This window comes from Accipiter gentilis, chromosome 5, assembly GCF_929443795.1.
Source record: "Accipiter gentilis chromosome 5, bAccGen1.1, whole genome shotgun sequence".
Classification (NCBI taxonomy): domain Eukaryota; kingdom Metazoa; phylum Chordata; class Aves; order Accipitriformes; family Accipitridae; genus Astur; species Astur gentilis.
In genome coordinates this window covers 10,802,021-10,819,334 of record NC_064884.1, presented here as the reverse complement: position 1 = coordinate 10,819,334, position 17,314 = coordinate 10,802,021, and the positions used below count along the sequence as shown (strand labels likewise).

The window sequence follows — 17,314 nt, the reverse complement described above, 5'->3', positions numbered from 1 at the left end:
GTTCGGGGGGCTCCCTCCTATTCTGCCGTTTCTGGAGAGGCACGAAAAAGGGGCGAGGCACGTGCCTATCTTCATGGGGCAATCACCAGAAGACTTCATCATTTCCCAAGGGGAGGATGCTGTGAAAATGCAACTAAAAACATAGACAATCAAATGTGTTTTCTGTAGTGTAGGCGACTTGTTTTTTATTAGGTAAAAATAATAAAAAGAAAGCAATGTGTAGTAGCAGATAAATGGGTACAGGTACACAATTGAGACATCTCCATCCTGTGTGTACTGACAAGTATTTTAGAACTTTTAAGTTATTTGTTACTTCCTAATGCTGTTAAGTTTAAACCTTCAAGGCCAGTACTAGGCACAGGAAGTTCCAGTTTTAACCATTTTATCAATAAACAGTGTAACATTATTTAAGTAACACCTTCTCTACTTACTGGTTACTTAGTGGTAGATTGCAAACATGTCTTTTTAGGAGTATTCTGTTAAACTTCTAACAACCTGAAGACAGTATTTTTTCCTCACCAGATTATACAATATAAACTTAGACAATTGAAAAAATAAAAAAAGAGTAAGCCTGGGCTTTTTTTCAGATTTTATTTGTAATGAGACTTTCATCAGTTTTGCTCTATAAAATCTATGCCTAGGAATAGAAAAGCGAGCTTCATCTACTTTGTATTTTCATCAAACTGTATGATGATGGGATCATGGCCTGTCGATCTCACAAACTTCAAAAAGTCGTTGGGGCTTAAGCCCATGGTTGCAGAATTTGTCATTGGATGGAAATACACCTTTTCATGGCCGCCCTCCAGAAAGTCAGCATCCAGCACAAACCTCACGTCTCCCTGGTCACAGAAGAGGGCTAGAGGTGTTGCACAGCCCTGGCCCACTTTCAGCTTTTCCAGCATGGCGTTTTCATCAGCAAATCTTAGGTTTCCACTTCCGACACCCAGTTTTTTAGCAAGATCATTTAAATTGACTTGCCTGTTGTGCAGAACAGTCACCAGCCAGAACCCTTTCTTCTTTTTGTCTTTAAGAAAAAGGTTTTTACTGTGACCTCCCTTCATGTGTTGGACATGGGGCATCATTTCTTCAACAGTGAACACCTGGAAAATACAAATGGTGTTGTGTGAGACTCTGTATCCCATAAGACTTTTAGTTGCGTACTGGCAGGTAGCTTTTGTTAAATACTTATTAAATACTGACTGTTACACTCAGCCTAAAAGCTGTACGCTTTTATGAAGAAATTTTAAAAACATGAATAAAATGTGACATACTGTTCCTGCACACTGTCCGAATCATCTCTGTCTGATGTATACAGCGAAAGTATCACACTTGAAAAAGGCAGGCCTGACAGCACTCCTTTTTGCCAGCTCCAGTCCAGACAGGCTGGAAAGATGTGGTGTGTGCACTTTTAACTGTAGTGAGAAAAAGTTTGGAAAGCATCCTCCAGGCTGGTGGCTTCGTGGTGAAAAAGTGGATGGGCCGCAGCTCCTGGAACAGTTGGGGAACTGGAGGGGAAAAGGGGATCTGGGGGACAGAAACCTGGAGGGGATGCAACTCGACGTCTGTGCTCAGAATAGCCCCAAAACCCCAAACGTTGCCTGCCAGGCCCAGCCCCTGTAGATCCATTTGGTGAGAAATTCCATACTGATAACTTATCATGCTAAAAAATGGCGCATAGGGCACAAAACTACCGTGTAACCTGCTCTGTCCTGTTGGCGCGTAGAGTTTTATTGCCGGATTTAAAGATCCGGAGGGTGCCGAGAGGCAGCGCGGCAGGCCGCTGCCGGCCCAGCCCCCTCGGAAGGGGCCGGGGCAGCGCCAAGGCCGGCAGCGAGAGACGGCGGCGGCGGTGGTGGTGGCGGCGGCCCTTACCTGGGGGTGCTCGGCGGTGACCGTGGCGATCCCCAAGTCCCGCAGCCGCTGCGCCAGCGACTCCCGCAGCTCCGGCGCCGCCGCCATCGCCGTCCCGCTCCGCCGGGGCCAGGCGGGAGGGGCGGGAAAGCCGCCTCCTCCGCCCCTCCCGTCGGGCCGCGCCCTGTCGAGCGGCGCCTGGCGTGGCGTTGAAATGGCGGCCTGCCCCTCACACGGCAGCCCCGGCGTCCGTGCCGGCCCCTGCCAGGGCAGCGGCCGGAGCCCGCCCTGGGAAGGCTGCACTGGAGCCAGGCCGCTGAACGAGGTCCGTCAGCAGCTTCTGAGCAAGAAGTGAGCTGTAAATAGAATACCTTTGCAGTAAGTTTTCATGAGGGAAAAAAAAAACCCCTAAGCTTCAGACCTGGGTGTAACGGCTGAACGCATTATTGCTGTAACATGTCTAATGTGGAAGTTGTTTGGGCTTTTTTGTTATAATTTAGAGCTGCACTGTGCGAGCACAGAGCGGACTACAAAAAATTAGCACTCTTGGCCATCGGGTCGAGCTGAAAGCTGGGCAATAGGAGCCAGTTGCTGAGGCCCCTGCCTTAAAGCCAAACATGGGAACGGGGTGCCCGGAGAGGCTCCAAAAGACGTCTGTCTGTGGAGATACTCCAAACCCCATGGGACGCCATCCCAGGCAGCCTGCTTGCTGTCTACTGACCCTGCTTGAGCCAGGGGTTGAGACCATCTCCAGAGGGGCCTTCCCACCTCTGCAGTTCTGTGACACACCAGAGACCAGAGCTTGCTGTCTCCTTAGGGGCAGAAAAATCCGGCTGTCCCTCCCTCCCGTCTTGCCGCTCCATGAGCCTCCTGCTGTCCTCCTTCAGCCTCGCCTAGCTGGAGAACAAAGCTCTCCATAACACTTCTCCGTATGACTCCCTGTACCTCCACTCCCACGCAGTTCACGTCCAGTATGAGCTCTATTTGTTTCAAATACTGGTTTCAGAATAGGTATTTCTCTCAGACATATTCGTATTAAATTTTTTGTACCTGTGCTTACTCTAATTTCAGGTGCTAGCTTGTTGCCTATGTACAGTTTTGCTGAAAATGTTGCTGTTAAGTAAGGAAGTTGAGAAAAATTCAAAGCCAGAAAAATCAGACCCAGGTAAGCTACTCAGTTAAAGCTACACACTAAAAATCAGAACTGCGTAATCAAATGTGTTTTTTTAAAGGCAACCAATAATAATCAAGAATTACAACTAAGGGACAAAGCCAAGCATTAACGGCCACATAGTTAAGCGGAAAGTATTTCTGCAACCCAAACCATCATCCTGACCTATGACATCAGGAATTATTTGTTTTCAGTTTGCCCTTCAGAAAAACAGGCAATCTGTAATAAAGCTTTAAATTAAAACAGTATGAGTCTGTGGTTAAGAGACATGTGGATAAAATATGATCCCATGCTAATTCCCAGAGCCTTACAGCAGCACACAGAAAGATTTCCAGGCAGCATCCAACGGAAGATCAACTCAAAAAGCAGATTTGCAGTAAACTCTGGTGACTGTTCTGCATGCTAAATTTATCTTTCAAATAAAACGTTTTTCAGGTCAATCCCAGACTCACCGGACAGTCCCATCGCACGAAGGACGCATTGCCCTCAGCATGTGGGCCAGCAGCTCTGTGGTGTCCATGTGTTTGCGCCGTCTTTCTGCCTGACTTGTCTCCCTGTGCAGGAACACAGACTGCCCTTTGCACAACCTTTGATATTTAAGCTTTTTTTACTGTGATTTATGTGAGATTATTTTTCCCATTTTACCTCTGGAGAAACACTCGAGGGCCCTGTGCATTATAAGGTATCAGCAGCTGGCACATTCATCAGCAGATGGTGCCTTTGAAATACAGGACACTTTTTTTGTCAGTGCTCGGCATAAATGGCCAAATACTTGCTGAAGCGAGATACTGAGGGCAGCAAAACACGTAGCTACCACCCATTGCAAGCGTGCCGAAAACCACCTGTGTGAAGTACCGCAAGTCCCGCATTACAGGCAAAGCCTGTCAAACACACAGCTCAAACATACGTGGAGGAAATGATGGTTATGACTCATAACACACCGTTTGCAGCCACCTGATGGAGATGGCCGTAGAAGCAGTGCTGTCCCAAGCAGACCCCAAGGCTAAAGGATGTCACAGGATGTAACCTGGGATTATCTCTGGGTTTTACAAAAGGCATTATCGAGGGAACATTAAGGATTTTTCAAAAACCACTTACAGAGCTTCTTCTTAGTTTTGGGTTTTTTTTTTTTCCCTAGTCTACTAAGTGATATTATTTTCCAGATGCCAAATTAGGGAGAATTTCCAAAAAAATCAGCCATGTTAAAGCTTTAGACTGGAGGTGGGCAGGAGGACATTGCAAAGAAAAGCAACCATCTTCTGGCAGGCAGGAGAAAACCAAATTTAAGTGTGTGTATGTATACATATATATATGTATGTTATTAATCGACAGAGCCAATTCAATATAGAATTCATATATTTATTGAGAATAGCAGGCAAGCAGCGCTGGGCGGCCGGGGAGTCAGCACTCCACCTACGGCTCGCAACTTCCTGTTATAGTTACATTCCTTTTATACAGTTCATGTACCTCTTTCTTGTAAGTCTCGGCCTTGTCCTGCTTCCTCTTTCTTCGCTCGTGCAGGTTTGTTACTGGGCAGATTCGGTCGATCTTCTCAAGGGGGGAGTGTCTTGTGATGTAGAGAAGTGCAGTCGTGGCAGAGTTAACCCCCTTACCTGGTAAATTATAGCCGTTGCCCTTTTCCCGTGACCTTTACGCAACATTTAGGCAAGCCTTGCTCTTTACACAAAGCATTTGCCCAATCACAATATGTCCCTTCCCCCTTCCCGATTGGTATGTAAGCCTTATTGCCTTCTTTTACTTCAACACGAATTACACAATGTCAGGGAACAATTTGGTTCCCTGTCGATTACACATCTAAAAAATAATTCCCGAAACCCTAGGATGAGGGTAAGACGGCTCGGAGAAGGCCGGCAGCCTTCGGGTCGGCGCCGCCCGGGACCCTACTCCCGTCAGGGGATCTCCGGCCTCCTGTGAGGAGAAGCTCCGCCCCCGCCCGGGGAGCCGAGCGTGGCGGCGCGCGCCGCCGGCCGCTACTGCGCCGGCGCGGTGCCCTCGCTCCACCCGGCGCGTGCGCAGAGAGCGGCTCGCCCGGCGTCGGGCGGGGAGGGCGAAGCGGGGAGCGGGCGTTGGGTTCCCTCAGCGGGTCTGTCAGGGCGGAGGGCCGGGCCGGGCCGGGCCGGGCAAGCCAGCGCTGTCCCGATGCGGGGGACAGCGGGGGAAAGGTCTGGGGGGGGCTGCGGTTGCAGGGAGGGCTGCAGCTGGCGGGTCTCGGGAGCTTGGCGGCCGCAAGGTGGGGGTCGTTGCGGTGTAGTCCCGCTCGCAGCAGGGTGAGACTGTTTCTGAGGCAGCCGTTCGTGTTGGTTCCCCCCCTCTCCCTCCTCCCCCGGGGGTGAAGGCGGTTTGTTAGGCGAAAGGCCTGTGTAGCCTGGCGGCTTCTCTGCAGTAGTAGCCAAAACGATGAGCATGAGAGCAGTACGAGCTAGAGGGGTGCGCCTGTCCCGGCCAGTGGTGACCCGCGGGCCCCGAGAGCCAGGAGTGGTTTCTGTGCAGTTAGCAACCTCGCGTGGATTTCTTCTCTGTGAGCTTGTCCGGCCTCGCCTTGACCTTATGTTAGTTTTCGGTCTATGCAGCGTCTTGCAGCAGCCCCTCGGTTTTACCGATTCTGCCCCTTTAAAGTTCTCTTTAGGGGCGGGGAAAAAAAAAAAAAGTTGCTTTTGGTTGGTTAGTTTGTCATCTGCTCACTTCCTGCAGGTAGCCGGAGACAGGAGAGTTGTTAAAGGGACCGCAGTCATTCTGAGAGGCACTGATTTCACTCATTTGGAGCTGCTTGGAAGATGGTACAAAGCCACCTTTTTTGAGAGAAGACACAGAAGGTACAGAGAATGGTATCACTGAGCAGAAGAACGAAATAGGCAACTCTGAACAAGGAGAGTAGTTCAAATAGGAAACTGTTGTACAGGATAATTAGCAAAATTACTCAAACCAAAGTTAAGATGGTTAAAACAAGATGTGGGATGATCTGATAGAAGCATCTTGGAAAGCTTAATTGCTAAGCCAGGGCTTAGCCTCAAAGGACATCTCTGTCCATGTGACAACACTGGTATTACTACAATGCTATAGTCTTTTACTGGTGGTATATGCTCACGTAAGCGACATTTTGCAAATGTGTTTTACTGGCTTAGAGAGGTAGGTTGCACCTGGATCACTCTATCAATATAGCATGAGGAGTGCAAATACCCCTTTTTTCCTAGGTAGCATCAAAGAACCTGAAATGGGGACTTTAGTAGTTTATATCAAAGATCGTTGGAGATAGGTGAAAGATTTGTAAGCTGTGGCAGTATTAGTAGATCTGTGTGTCTGCAGTGGGACAGTGGAGAAAGGTGAAGTACTTAAGGAAACTGAAAAACTGAAACAGTTACTAAATAGTTCAACTTTCTCAGTGTTAAAAAGCCTGTTTTGAAAGATAACATTTGTGCCTTGTGTTCCTGTCCGTATTATCATAGGAAAGAGGATCTTTCAGCTTTGAGACTGATTTCAGTGTGTCCTTTATAGTTTCAGTGAGGAAATGAATCGAGGGTTGATACTACAGTTTGAAAATCTGGTGCAGTTACGTGTTGCTTGCCGGCAGCTGCGTACTCTTTCCTACAGAAAAGTTTACAGAGCACAATGGAAGCCTGTGCAATCATCTGCGCATCCCGTGTGGTCTGTTCTTCTGTATCCGCGGTTCTGGCAAAAAGACAAATTAATCAGTGTTGCCTTACTGCAATGCAGACATCTAGCTACAAAGGAGGTAATTAATAAAATTCAGTAATCTCTGTTTTTATGTGAAATTTCAAAGTACAAGAGCTCAGTTTAAGCATTTTAATTACAAAAAAAGAGAGATTAATTAATGAATATAGAGAAGTTATTATACATTTGTAAGACAAAATGTACTTAATGTATGACTGTATTGTGACTCCCTCTCAAATATTGACTTAAAGGGCTTATACCAGCAGCATCGTGAATCTCGCAGAGGCAGGAGGAAGTTATTACAAACAAAAATGAAAATTTTGTTGATTTTTTCCTTGTTTTGAAAAATTAAAAATGAAAAAAGATTTTAGTATGCTATACGTTTTAAATACTGAGTACAAATCTGTTAAATCATTCATTTATTGTAATTCATTAGTATTGTAGTAAAAAAAGATGCATTTACATCATATAGCTTGAGACCATTGTCTTTTTAATATTGTGTTCATTATTTCTTAGTTTATGTCAGCTATGTGTTCCTATATACGTGTCTAATTCCACATAGGGGACAAAAAAGAAGAAAAAGAAGATACCACTGACAAAAGGTGAAGTGGAGATAAGGCAGAAGATGACTGTTGAGGAACTTGCACGAGCTATGGGTAAAGATATAGGTGAGAGCCTGCTCTGTTGTTTGAGATTGAATGAAACACAGCAGTTAAAAATCTATCATGCCACTTTCATGAGTGGTAAAGGCAAAGATGAGTACAATGGCATTAGTTAGCGGGTGCTAATCCCTCCCTTAGCAAGGTAGACTGCACCCATAGCAAAGAAAATGTTGGTAGACACAATGGCAGACTAACAAGGAAAAAAAAGTCAGGCCATCCAAAGTACCAGGCAAGACATTTTGATGTGAAGAAGCCAGGACTCTCTTCTGTCTCCAGCAGAAAGGCTTCAGATCCATGTAGACTGCTCTTTATGACTGTGTTTCCTAAGTGCTAGATTATTCTGGAAGGAAAAATGTTGCACCCTGGTTTGTCGAAGCTGGACCCCTGTAAGTAAAGAATTCATGGCTAAAGAGAGAAGGCACAAAAGAGCTTCAGTCCTTATTCCAACCCTGGGAGCAGGAATCTTGGATTCAGGAGCAATATGTATTTCATTAAAACAGTCATTTGATTAACTGGGAACAGGCAGGACTTGTCTGGAAACACTCCCCTCGAGGTGACTGCCCTAACAACTGGCCTAAAGAAGCAGGCTTGTGCTTTTAATCCCATGAACCATTCCTGGTTGTATAGTGGCTCAGCTTGACCAGCTTTCAGTGATGTTTTAGGAGGGTTACTAGCATGTTTTGACTATTGACATTTGAAGTAATTCCATACCTGCGTAATACCAATCCCCAATGTCTTTTTATCCAGCTGGGTACTTTTTCTGCCAAACTTCCCTCTCAGCAATGAGGAGAGAAGCAGAAAAGTCTGTCATGTCTTGCTGTACATTTCTGATATAGATTTGTAGTGGTACTTAGGCCAACAGGTAGTAATTTTTGACTGCTGCAGTATGTTCTGTATCTCTACCACCAAGGAAGGTGGCATATGAACAGATTTATCAAATTTCCTTCCTCCTTGAATTGCTTCTTAGCTATTTGATTTAGATGAGTTTCAGTTGGTTTGTTCTTGGGGGTTAATGGGAAAGTAGTCTATGAAAATCTGAGTGAAAAAAAAACATTGTCGCATCTAATGAGGCAGTCATTTTCAGTATACCTTTCTGAATCAAGTTCTTCATTGCAAGTATGTAGTGTAACAGGAACTTTTAGATAAATCTAACTAAAGGGAGAACGCTTGGTGAATGAAACATATTAGCACGATACAAACTACTAATGAAAAAGTCTTAAACTGTATGAAGTGGTGGCGGGGGGGTTGTCCCACATGTTTTTGTGGATGTAATTGTTAAATGCCTTTATTTTTTAATCAGATCATATTTATGAAGCACTGCTATACACAGACGTTGACCTTGATTCACTGGAACCAGATTCTGTCTTGTATGAAGACCATATCAAGCTGATTGTTAAAAAATCAGGAATGAAGTATAAATCGGCAAAACTGAAAGAGGAAAAAGAAAGAGAAAACACGGATGCTGTGAAAAGGTAAGCTCTGTTCTTTTTGGGTCTTTTTATCCTATTTGTTTCTGCAAGTGTTTTTCATGTACTGTATTTTCTTTGTTGTGATGGTATGTTGATAATACCTGATATGGCCACAATCTGATAATTTTTAAAAGATAAAGCTTACTATTTTGATTTCTTTGGCCATAAAACTGAAGAAAAGCCAATTCTTCTTTGATATACTGAATCGCTGTATTAATTGATGCAGCAGTAAGACTAAGAGGGCTAACTGTGTAGTGTAGCTAGGATTTATGATCATGGTGGGGAGAAGCTAGCCTCACCTGTTGATCACTGAGTTCTGGTAAATGGCTCTTCATTAGGCACAGTGGACATGCATGTCTCTCAGTAAACTTTTTTGGTACTTACAAAACAAGTTCTTGTTCTAATTGTAGGCCTCCTGCAGACCCAGCATTACTAACCCCACGGCCCCCGGTTGTTACTATCTTGGGCCACGTTGATCATGGGAAAACAACCTTACTTGATAGTCTACGAAAAACTCAAGTGGCATCAATGGAAGCAGGAGGCATTACGCAACACATTGGTGCTTTTCTTGGTATGATTGAAGTGTACGTGCTTGTGTATAAAATGGTTTACTCTCTATCTTGCATAGCGGGCTGACTTGCTGCCAGTTCATCAGGCGAAAAATGTCGTGGCATAAACAGCTTGTATGTAAGCAGTGAAAAAGGAAATCATAACTTGTGATAACTGCCGTAAGTGTGGATGGGACTTTGAAGTGTATTGTCTGCACAGTTGAAATTATATTTAGACTATTTTGGATTATGAAGGTTCCCAGGGCACTTTTTCTTTCCTGAGGAGTCAAAAGCACCTTTGACCTCCACGCCAACAGTTACCTGTCTGCCTAAAATATGTCACTACTATTAAGAAAGTTCTTGAAGGAGTGATGCTTGATGTACAATAGGTCAAATAAAGCTATGTGAAATGCTGATTTTAAAACATACCATATGCATTTTTTCACAGTGCACTTGCCCTCTGGGGAAAAGATAACTTTTCTTGATACTCCTGGACATGCAGCTTTTTCAGCCATGCGAGCAAGAGGTACCAATGTTACTGACATCGTCATACTGGTTGTCGCAGCAGAAGATGGAGTAATGCAACAAACTATAGAATCCATTCAACATGCTAAAAATGCAGGAGGTATGGCGTTTAACTTTGTTAACGGTACATTTTGAAGTGAGCGGCAAGCCCAGTACACAAAGTTAATATACAAGATGTGTGTTACTATGCAGTTCAAATAATGAGTGCTTTGCAAACGTTTATTCACCTCTCAAAAGAAACTCCTTGAATTGTAATCCACAGAGCTTGGGAAGTAACTGTTGTCCCATTCCTTCTCCCCTGGGAAGGTGTTTGAAAATACACTGAATGTTGCAGTAATACATAAAGAGAGTAAAATACTAATATTTTTTTGCAGGACTTGCAGGTTTACCAGAAGAGCACTCAAAGGGAGTGTGTGCGGGATTTATTGTTGGGGGGGGGAGGGGTCCTTTCCCATATTAGGATAACTCCTCTAGCTTACGCACGGTTGCTCAGATCTCTGCGGCTGCTCAATAGGCACCAAGTGAGATCATTTGTTCTAAGTGGTCATAACCTGCTCTAACCTTTTATTGCAGTAGCAGCTGCTACTAGCAATAACCTTTTACTGCTAGTAGCAGCAAGTTTTGGTTAGGTTGGTAATGAGTTTGTTCTCTTTTTAGTTCCTCTTATCCTCGCCATTAATAAGTGTGACAAACCTGAAGCTGATCCTGAAAGAGTAAAGAAGGAATTGCTGGCTCATGATGTGGTCTGTGAAGAGTTTGGAGGTGATGTTCAAGCTGTAAATATTTCTGCACTCAAGGTAAAGTTTTGGTGGAAAAAATTTTGGTGTTCCTGGGTGTCTAATATATGCATACAGACGCATTTTTATTTGGCAGCTGGAAAATAAAATGCTTATCTTCCTGGTATTTGACACCTTACCATGAGCCAAGCGCTGCTGGCTCTCACCAGAATTATTTGAAACATGCTCCTATCGTATTTTGAGGCTCAGACCTTCAGTGAGCAATAATAATCTCATTTTTCTTCTGGAAATTTAGTGGATATTTTTCAGGTTAACCCTAATTTCTGTTTCCTCATATATTTGCTGAGTGTATGGAATCAGTGCAAAATCAATGTCAGTGATAACGCTATGCATGAGGAGAAAAATTCAAACAAGGGTGAAGAAATATTTTCCTAACACATGCCTAATCACAGGAACATAGTTTCATAGCAGTCTTACAAGATTTGCCATCTTATCCTTGCAAACAACTGATAGGTAAAAACCGAATTTAAATCTGAACTTGAGGTTTGTGGTGGCCAAAGCAGCTTTGTCCAAACTGACGAAGCAGTGCCTTAGCCTTATTGCTATCTTTCTAAATGCATCCCAAGTAATTTTCTAAAATTTCAGGCAAGTTCAAGACCTTTTGAAGTCATGCTCTTACACTTAAAATAGGCGTACATAAAAATGGCTTCTCCATTCACCTCTCTAGCATACGTTTTGCCCTAATTTCCTGTAGACCTGGATCTGATGACTGACAGCTAGCTTGTTGTACCTGTTGTCAAAAATAAAATGTAATTAGAACAAAGAGGGGGGGGGGGGGGGGGGTGTGAAGAAAACAGACCAACAGTTTTGTCTCTTTGATGTCCTGGAGTCTTGACTGGGTGATAGATGTAATCAAGTTTCAATTTGGCTGTTCAGGTGTTTTGTTTGGGTTTTGGGTTTTTTTAATTTGTATTGCTAATGTAGCAGAATATTGCAAGGTCTTTTTCTGCATGCTTGACCTGGATGCTATGAACAGAGAAGCAAAGAAACTGTCCTTCCAAATGTTTTGTGCATTCTGGACTGGCTGTGCAGCAGTCTTAATAGTTCATTACTTCAGTGCCATCTTGCCTTGAAGGCAAAGGGATCTGTGCTATTGGACTGTATTGCATCATTAGAAATTCTGAATAAAATGGTGGAATTTGGCGCTAAGATTTCAACTCTGATCTTACTGTTATTGGGCGTTTGGTGTTTCCTTTATACTTTATATATTATTTTGTGCATGGCTTTATGCAGGGTGAAAACCTGATGGTTTTAGCAGAAGCAACTGTTGCGTTAGCAGAGATGTTAGAACTGAAGGCAGATTCCACAGGTTTGGTAGAGGGGACTGTAATTGAGTCTCGCAAAGACAAAGGGAAAGGGTAAGTAATCTGCCACCTTTCCAACTTTAATGAAGCCATTTGTAACAATGGAGAGATACTGTTCAGGTGGTTTGTACCTCAATATTTATGTTTAACATTGAACTTTTTGTTGTTGTTTTTAGATAAAACTGGAACAGTTTCTTTGCGGTGTTTGTAACTAAACCATTGAAGTGTTGAATTCTAGAAAGTTGTTGGGGTTTTGGGTTTTTGCACAGGGTGGACTGTCACTTGATGTGTAAAATCAGTCTGTTGCTGATTTCACAAATGCCAAGTTTTGTATTGATCTGCAGAAATGAAAAGAGTACAGTACAGGTTTTGGGCTTTTGCAAGTCACTTTGAAATTTTATTAGTGCTCTAATAAAAAGTGTCATAGGAATTTTCTGCCTGTGATCGATCACAAGTATGTTCTGTTTTGTCTTTGCTTACCTGTGCTAACCATGAAAACTGTGAGGAGTCACTTTAATTTTGTCTGTTATGGTTTTTTTTTCCTCTGCTCTTCACTAGTCCAGTTACCACAGCCATCATCCAAAGAGGAACTCTGAGAAAAGGCTGTGTTCTGGTTGCAGGGAAGACCTGGGCAAAAGTGCGTTTCATGTTTGATGAGAATGGCAAAGCTGTAGATGCAGCCTCTCCAGGTATCCCAGTGGAAATCATGGGCTGGAAGGAAGTCCCTTCAGCAGGAGATGAAATCCTTGAAGTAGAATCTGAGGTACAGAAAAAACTGTTTAATGGAAACTTTATATGGCAGGATGAGAAGGAGCTGAGTTAAAAAATAAGTGATAGCTTTCATTCTAAATAACCTGGATAATCTGATGAAAGATGAAGGCCGAGCAGGGGTATTAAGAGACCTGAGCTAGGTGTTCTGTAAGAGGAATGAGGATTTGCATATTGTCTCTTTATTTTCCACTGTCCCCACCTCTCCCCTGCCAGACTGTCCTCTCATCTCCATGCACCCAGATTAACCTGCTTTACAGTCACATGAAGAAAGCAGGCTGTCTCTGGAATTAAAGATGAATCACCTTTGGTTCATGCTTTTGCTTCTCAGGTCATCCTGCCTTCCTCCACACTTTGTTTGCAATGACTGGAGTCCTGAATGGCTTCTGCTGGGGTAATCTGGGATGTGTTTAATGTGTTCCTTTTCTAAAGGCACGGAGGACTTTTCTCTTTCACATGATTACACTATCATTTTACCTAGAGAACAGTCCAGTACTTAATGGTATCAGTGTTTTATTTTTAGAATGAGAGAACTGGTTTCTGACAAAATAATATGCATGAAATATAGCTTGAAATAGGTGTTGTGAGAGCTGGACAAATACCACAGGAAAGAATGAACAGTAATTTATTCTCCTCTCCAGTGTGGAGGTACCGTAAAAATAGGCCTTGGGTGATGTTGTATCCCAGGGAGGAAGCTGTTGTGCTCGTTCTCTGCCATCCTTGCAACAAAATCTTTTGTTAAATATGAAAGAAAATGACTGAGCCTGTAGAGAAGATGCAGAAGGATGAAACTGCATTAATGTGTAGTTTTCTGATGCAATGCTTTGAAAGGTAATGTTTCTGTCTTCCTCCACAGCAAAGGGCGCATGAAGTTGTGGCTTGGAGAACCTATGTTGAACAACAGGAGAAGATGAAAAGGGAGATGGAAGTTATTGAAGAAAAGCAGAAGGAACACAGGATGGAATATGAGAAGAAGCAACAGAAGCTAGCCCATCTGACCTGGAGACAGAGGAAGGCAGTGCTGTACAAGGCCAATAAGCATCTAATGTTTTCAAAGCCTAAAGAGAGAACAGAGATGGACAAAAACATGCTATCAGTAATTGTTAAAGGTGCTGTCCTATTCTGTTTACTCCTCCTTTGTTTTTGTGCTTCTCAAATGCTCAATCTGAAGCATAGCTCTAAATTATTAACTAAATGTCTTACCAGAAGTTTGATCAGCTTAAAACTGAACAGATTATTGACTTTCTCTCAGTAAGGGGCAGGGCATCAGAAAACATCCGGTGGTCAGAAGGATGCGCTTCCAGCAGGGCCAGAGGAACAGGAAAGTTTATGAGCCCAACCCCCTTACCTAGCAACTCCTGAGAAAAACCCGTATGACTGTCTAAATATATATAAATTAAAAAGTATATATTAAAAAAAATACAAGCTATATGAGCAGCAGTACTGCATCAGCAAAATGAAGGACAAAAACAATTATGTGTTGGTTCAAGTGGGACAGGAGGAACTTGGTTTGACCTCACATTTAATGATACATAAGCAGTGATAGTAGTAGCTGAAAAACTATGCAAAGTTGACCTGAAAATGACAGCAGATATGGAGCCTCTGGTCCTATTGTATTTATTTGGTTCATTTTTGGAATTAGTAGACTTGTTAGATGTATTTTAACGTGCTACTGAAAATACAGTAAGAATGACAGATGTCAAAAGACTTTGTTGCATGGAAGTTGTCATTTCCTTAGTTCTACTTCAGTGTTTCTTTGGTGTATACCAAGTCAGCAATACTTCCATTTGTACACGCAGGTGATGTAGATGGATCTGTTGAAGCTATTCTGAACATTCTGGACAGCTATGATGCTGAAGATGAATGTAAATTGGATATCATCCATTTTGGAATGGGAGATATCAGTGAAACCGATATAAATCTTGCTGAAGCATTTAATGGTGAGTGTGTGTTTAAAAATCCATTTACAATTAGTACAAACTCTTCATTGAAATGGGTAGGTCTCATTCTGGTTTTGTTTTCTCAATAATAATTAGCAGCATCAATAAGGTAAACTTACATGTATCTTAAAAATGTTCCCTGTAACAACAAACAGTAGCAGGCCGGGAAGGCTAAAAATATCATGAAAATGGAAGGACTCCGACAAGCTGTTGCCAGTAGTTGTTAAGGTTAAACTCTTGACTCTTCAGGTTGCTTTATGATGCTTAAAACAGGGCAAAGCTGGTAAAGTAGGTTACTAGCTTACTTACCCTTTTGCTCAGGGAGGTAACTGGAAAGACTGTCAGTTGTTCTTGTTCATACCCCGTAATTCTCACCTGCTGTAGAGGGTGTGTGGTCCTTGGACCTGCCATAGTCCACAGCTGGATGAGAATGATTTAGAGTTTACTTCCAGCTTAATTTGGACAACCAAGCTGTTTTTCCAGCCCAAAAATGGGAGGTTCTTGTCCCTTTCCGTAAGCTCTGGTGAGCTGTGTGTAAGCCTTAGTTTCTGCTTTGATACCTCCAGTTCTGTCATCGGGGGACTTCTCTGTGAGGGTTTTTTTGAGCCATTTGTCTTGATACAAGGTTAGTAGCAGTTGATGTGCGATAGTGGGTGAAGTAAATGGTCCCTCCTTAAAAGGGAAGCAGTAGTAAAATGCCGTTTCTTGTTTTGCTGACCGCTAATTCTAACCTGTGCTGCAAGTTCAACATACAGAATAGACACAGCAGCCACTTTCACTTAAAGAGCGATCTCTTGTAGTCATCACTTGCCAATTTTTATTTATCAGGTGTTATATTTGGATTCAGTGTGAAAGCCAATGACAGCATTAAACAGCTGGCTGCTAAAAAGGGAATAAAAATTAAACTTCACAATATCATCTACAAATTTATTGAAGACTTGAAAGATGAGCTAAATAGCAGACTACCCCCATCTGTGGTGGAGAACACAATAGGTGAGTCTTCATGGACTGTTAAATTTTTGCTTCGTAATGTGGCCTTTTATTCTCCAATGAAATATTTGGTACAATAGGAACATTTCATATCCCTCTGTAGTTGCTTTTTTGTTTTGTTATAAAGCTGGGCAAGTGGAATAGCGTACCTTGCTTCTACTTATTGCGAGTTTGTTATTCTTGTGTGCTTCATACAACTTTACTTTTTTCTTTTAGGGGAAGCTTCTGTTCTCAACATCTTCTCTGTTACAGTAGGAAAAAGCAAAATTCCAGTAGCTGGATGCAGAGTACAGAAGGGGCTGCTAGACAAAAAAATGAAATTTAAGTTAATCCGTAATGGGGATGTTATTTGGAAAGGTAAGTGCAATTGCCATAAAACGTGTATTTGCATTCAGAATTAGACACTGCTATTTCCCTGTTGAGTTAGTGCAAAATGCGTGCATCTTATCGTAGGGCAATCCTGTATGTGATTTAGGATGGAATTGCTTCAACTAGAGCCACTGTGCTGTTTGTTAGCCAGACTCTAACAGCTGCCCACTCTGCTAGGAAAGCAGTAGCATCACAGGCTTTACCTGCTGAAAAGGACTGATGTCTGACGTTGATTAGCTGAGAGTGCTCACAATCCTTATTTTTTCTTGCTTTCAGTTTGTAGCTACAAGGTGAAACATTAATTCTGTAAGAAGGGCAAACCAAAACACTTTCATGCTCTGATGTTAGTGGGCTCTCTTTCTTTGATGCACTTTCTCTTTGTAGGATCTTTATCATCACTGAGGCATCATAAAGATGATGTCCAGGTAATAAAAACAGGTATGGATTGTGGACTGAGTTTGGACAAGCATATAGAATTCAGTATTGGAGATGAAATTATCTGTTATGAAGAAAAAGAAGTTCAACAGACAACTTCGTGGGATCCAGGATTTTAAAATTTGAATACACTAACACCAAACAACATGTATTATTCCTGCCTGGCCTTCAACTCTTAACATTAAATGAACTTTCGGAGATGCATATGAGCTTCTTTATATGTGATGTTTATATAACAAAGTTCAGCTTTTAAAGCTCCCAGCCTACCTTACTGGAAAATGGGATAAACTACAACAGTTAATTGCAAGCACTTCAAGTGTCTAAAATCATCATGGTATAAATATTTGATAGCTATTCTGGAAACAAGACATAGTCAAGCCCTCTTCTTCCCCTGCCCCCCTCCCCCCCATCCCCACCTTGGTGCTGCTACACAGTTTTTCAGTATGTAGTCTGCATTTTCTTAGGACTCTACTACCTTTTTCCCTAGCATTGCCCAACTTGTAGACATGACTTCAGACCTCTTGATCTCCTATTTTTCCAGATTAGAACTACTGTACTGTCTACTCCTCTCAGGTTTAAAGAGACCACTTCTAAGGTTAGCTAGCATGTTGTGGGGTTTTTTTCTCTGACATTGCTGCCCATTATCTCCTTTGAAGGAGGCTTAACTAACCAAAACCACTCTAAGTTCAGTTCTAGAGTCAAAGTATTTCACTGTAGTTGGCAGTCAGCATCCAAAGTTTCACAGGTTTTTCTCACTTATCACCAGAGAGGACATACAGTGCCACAGGAAGCAGA

General features: G+C 42.7%; 2 protein-coding genes across 5 annotated transcripts; one reads left to right on the top strand and one right to left on the bottom strand.

Annotated features, from left to right (window-relative positions):
• Window positions 1-90: 90 nt before the first annotated feature.
• Window positions 91-4,963, bottom strand: LOC126038254 (prolyl-tRNA synthetase associated domain-containing protein 1-like). Its single transcript, XM_049799722.1, has 4 exons — window positions 4,490-4,963; window positions 3,475-3,576; window positions 1,873-2,207; window positions 91-1,100 (listed from the first exon to the last, which is right to left on the bottom strand). Exons 3-4 carry the CDS (start codon window positions 1,957-1,959, stop codon window positions 663-665), a joined length of 525 nt encoding a protein of 174 aa, XP_049655679.1. The 5' UTR covers window positions 1,960-2,207; window positions 3,475-3,576; window positions 4,490-4,963; the 3' UTR covers window positions 91-662.
• Window positions 4,964-5,069: 106 nt separating this feature from the next.
• MTIF2 (mitochondrial translational initiation factor 2) lies at window positions 5,070-16,723 on the top strand. 4 transcript variants are annotated; one of them, XM_049800257.1, is made up of 15 exons: window positions 5,070-5,126; window positions 5,735-5,856; window positions 6,536-6,773; window positions 7,275-7,380; window positions 8,675-8,846; window positions 9,254-9,414; window positions 9,840-10,016; window positions 10,574-10,713; window positions 11,947-12,071; window positions 12,576-12,780; window positions 13,642-13,894; window positions 14,585-14,725; window positions 15,554-15,718; window positions 15,932-16,072; window positions 16,469-16,723. In XM_049800257.1, exons 3-15 carry the CDS (start codon window positions 6,549-6,551, stop codon window positions 16,636-16,638), a joined length of 2,181 nt encoding a protein of 726 aa, XP_049656214.1. In that variant the 5' UTR covers window positions 5,070-5,126; window positions 5,735-5,856; window positions 6,536-6,548; the 3' UTR covers window positions 16,639-16,723. The 4 variants fall into 4 exon arrangements, with proteins under 4 accessions (XP_049656214.1, XP_049656215.1, XP_049656213.1 ...); XM_049800258.1 differs by having other exon boundaries at window positions 5,077-5,310; XM_049800256.1 differs by having other exon boundaries at window positions 5,079-5,856.
• Window positions 16,724-17,314: the final 591 nt, after the last annotated feature.

Excerpts from the sequence above, each read along its gene's own strand:
- LOC126038254 (XM_049799722.1), bottom strand. The coding sequence starts at position 1,959 with ATGGCGGCGGCGCCGGAGCTGCGGGAGTCGCTGGCGCAGCGGCTGCGG. Across the intron at positions 1,101-1,872 it reads TCACCGCCGAGCACCCCCAG|GTGTTCACTGTTGAAGAAAT; the intron begins GTAAGGGCCGCC and ends TGTATTTTCCAG.
- MTIF2 (XM_049800256.1), top strand. The coding sequence starts at position 5,441 with ATGAGCATGAGAGCAGTACGAGCTAGAGGGGTGCGCCTGTCCCGGCCA. Across the intron at positions 6,774-7,274 it reads GACATCTAGCTACAAAGGAG|GGGACAAAAAAGAAGAAAAA; the intron begins GTAATTAATAAA and ends AATTCCACATAG. Across the intron at positions 10,714-11,946 it reads TAAATATTTCTGCACTCAAG|GGTGAAAACCTGATGGTTTT; the intron begins GTAAAGTTTTGG and ends GGCTTTATGCAG.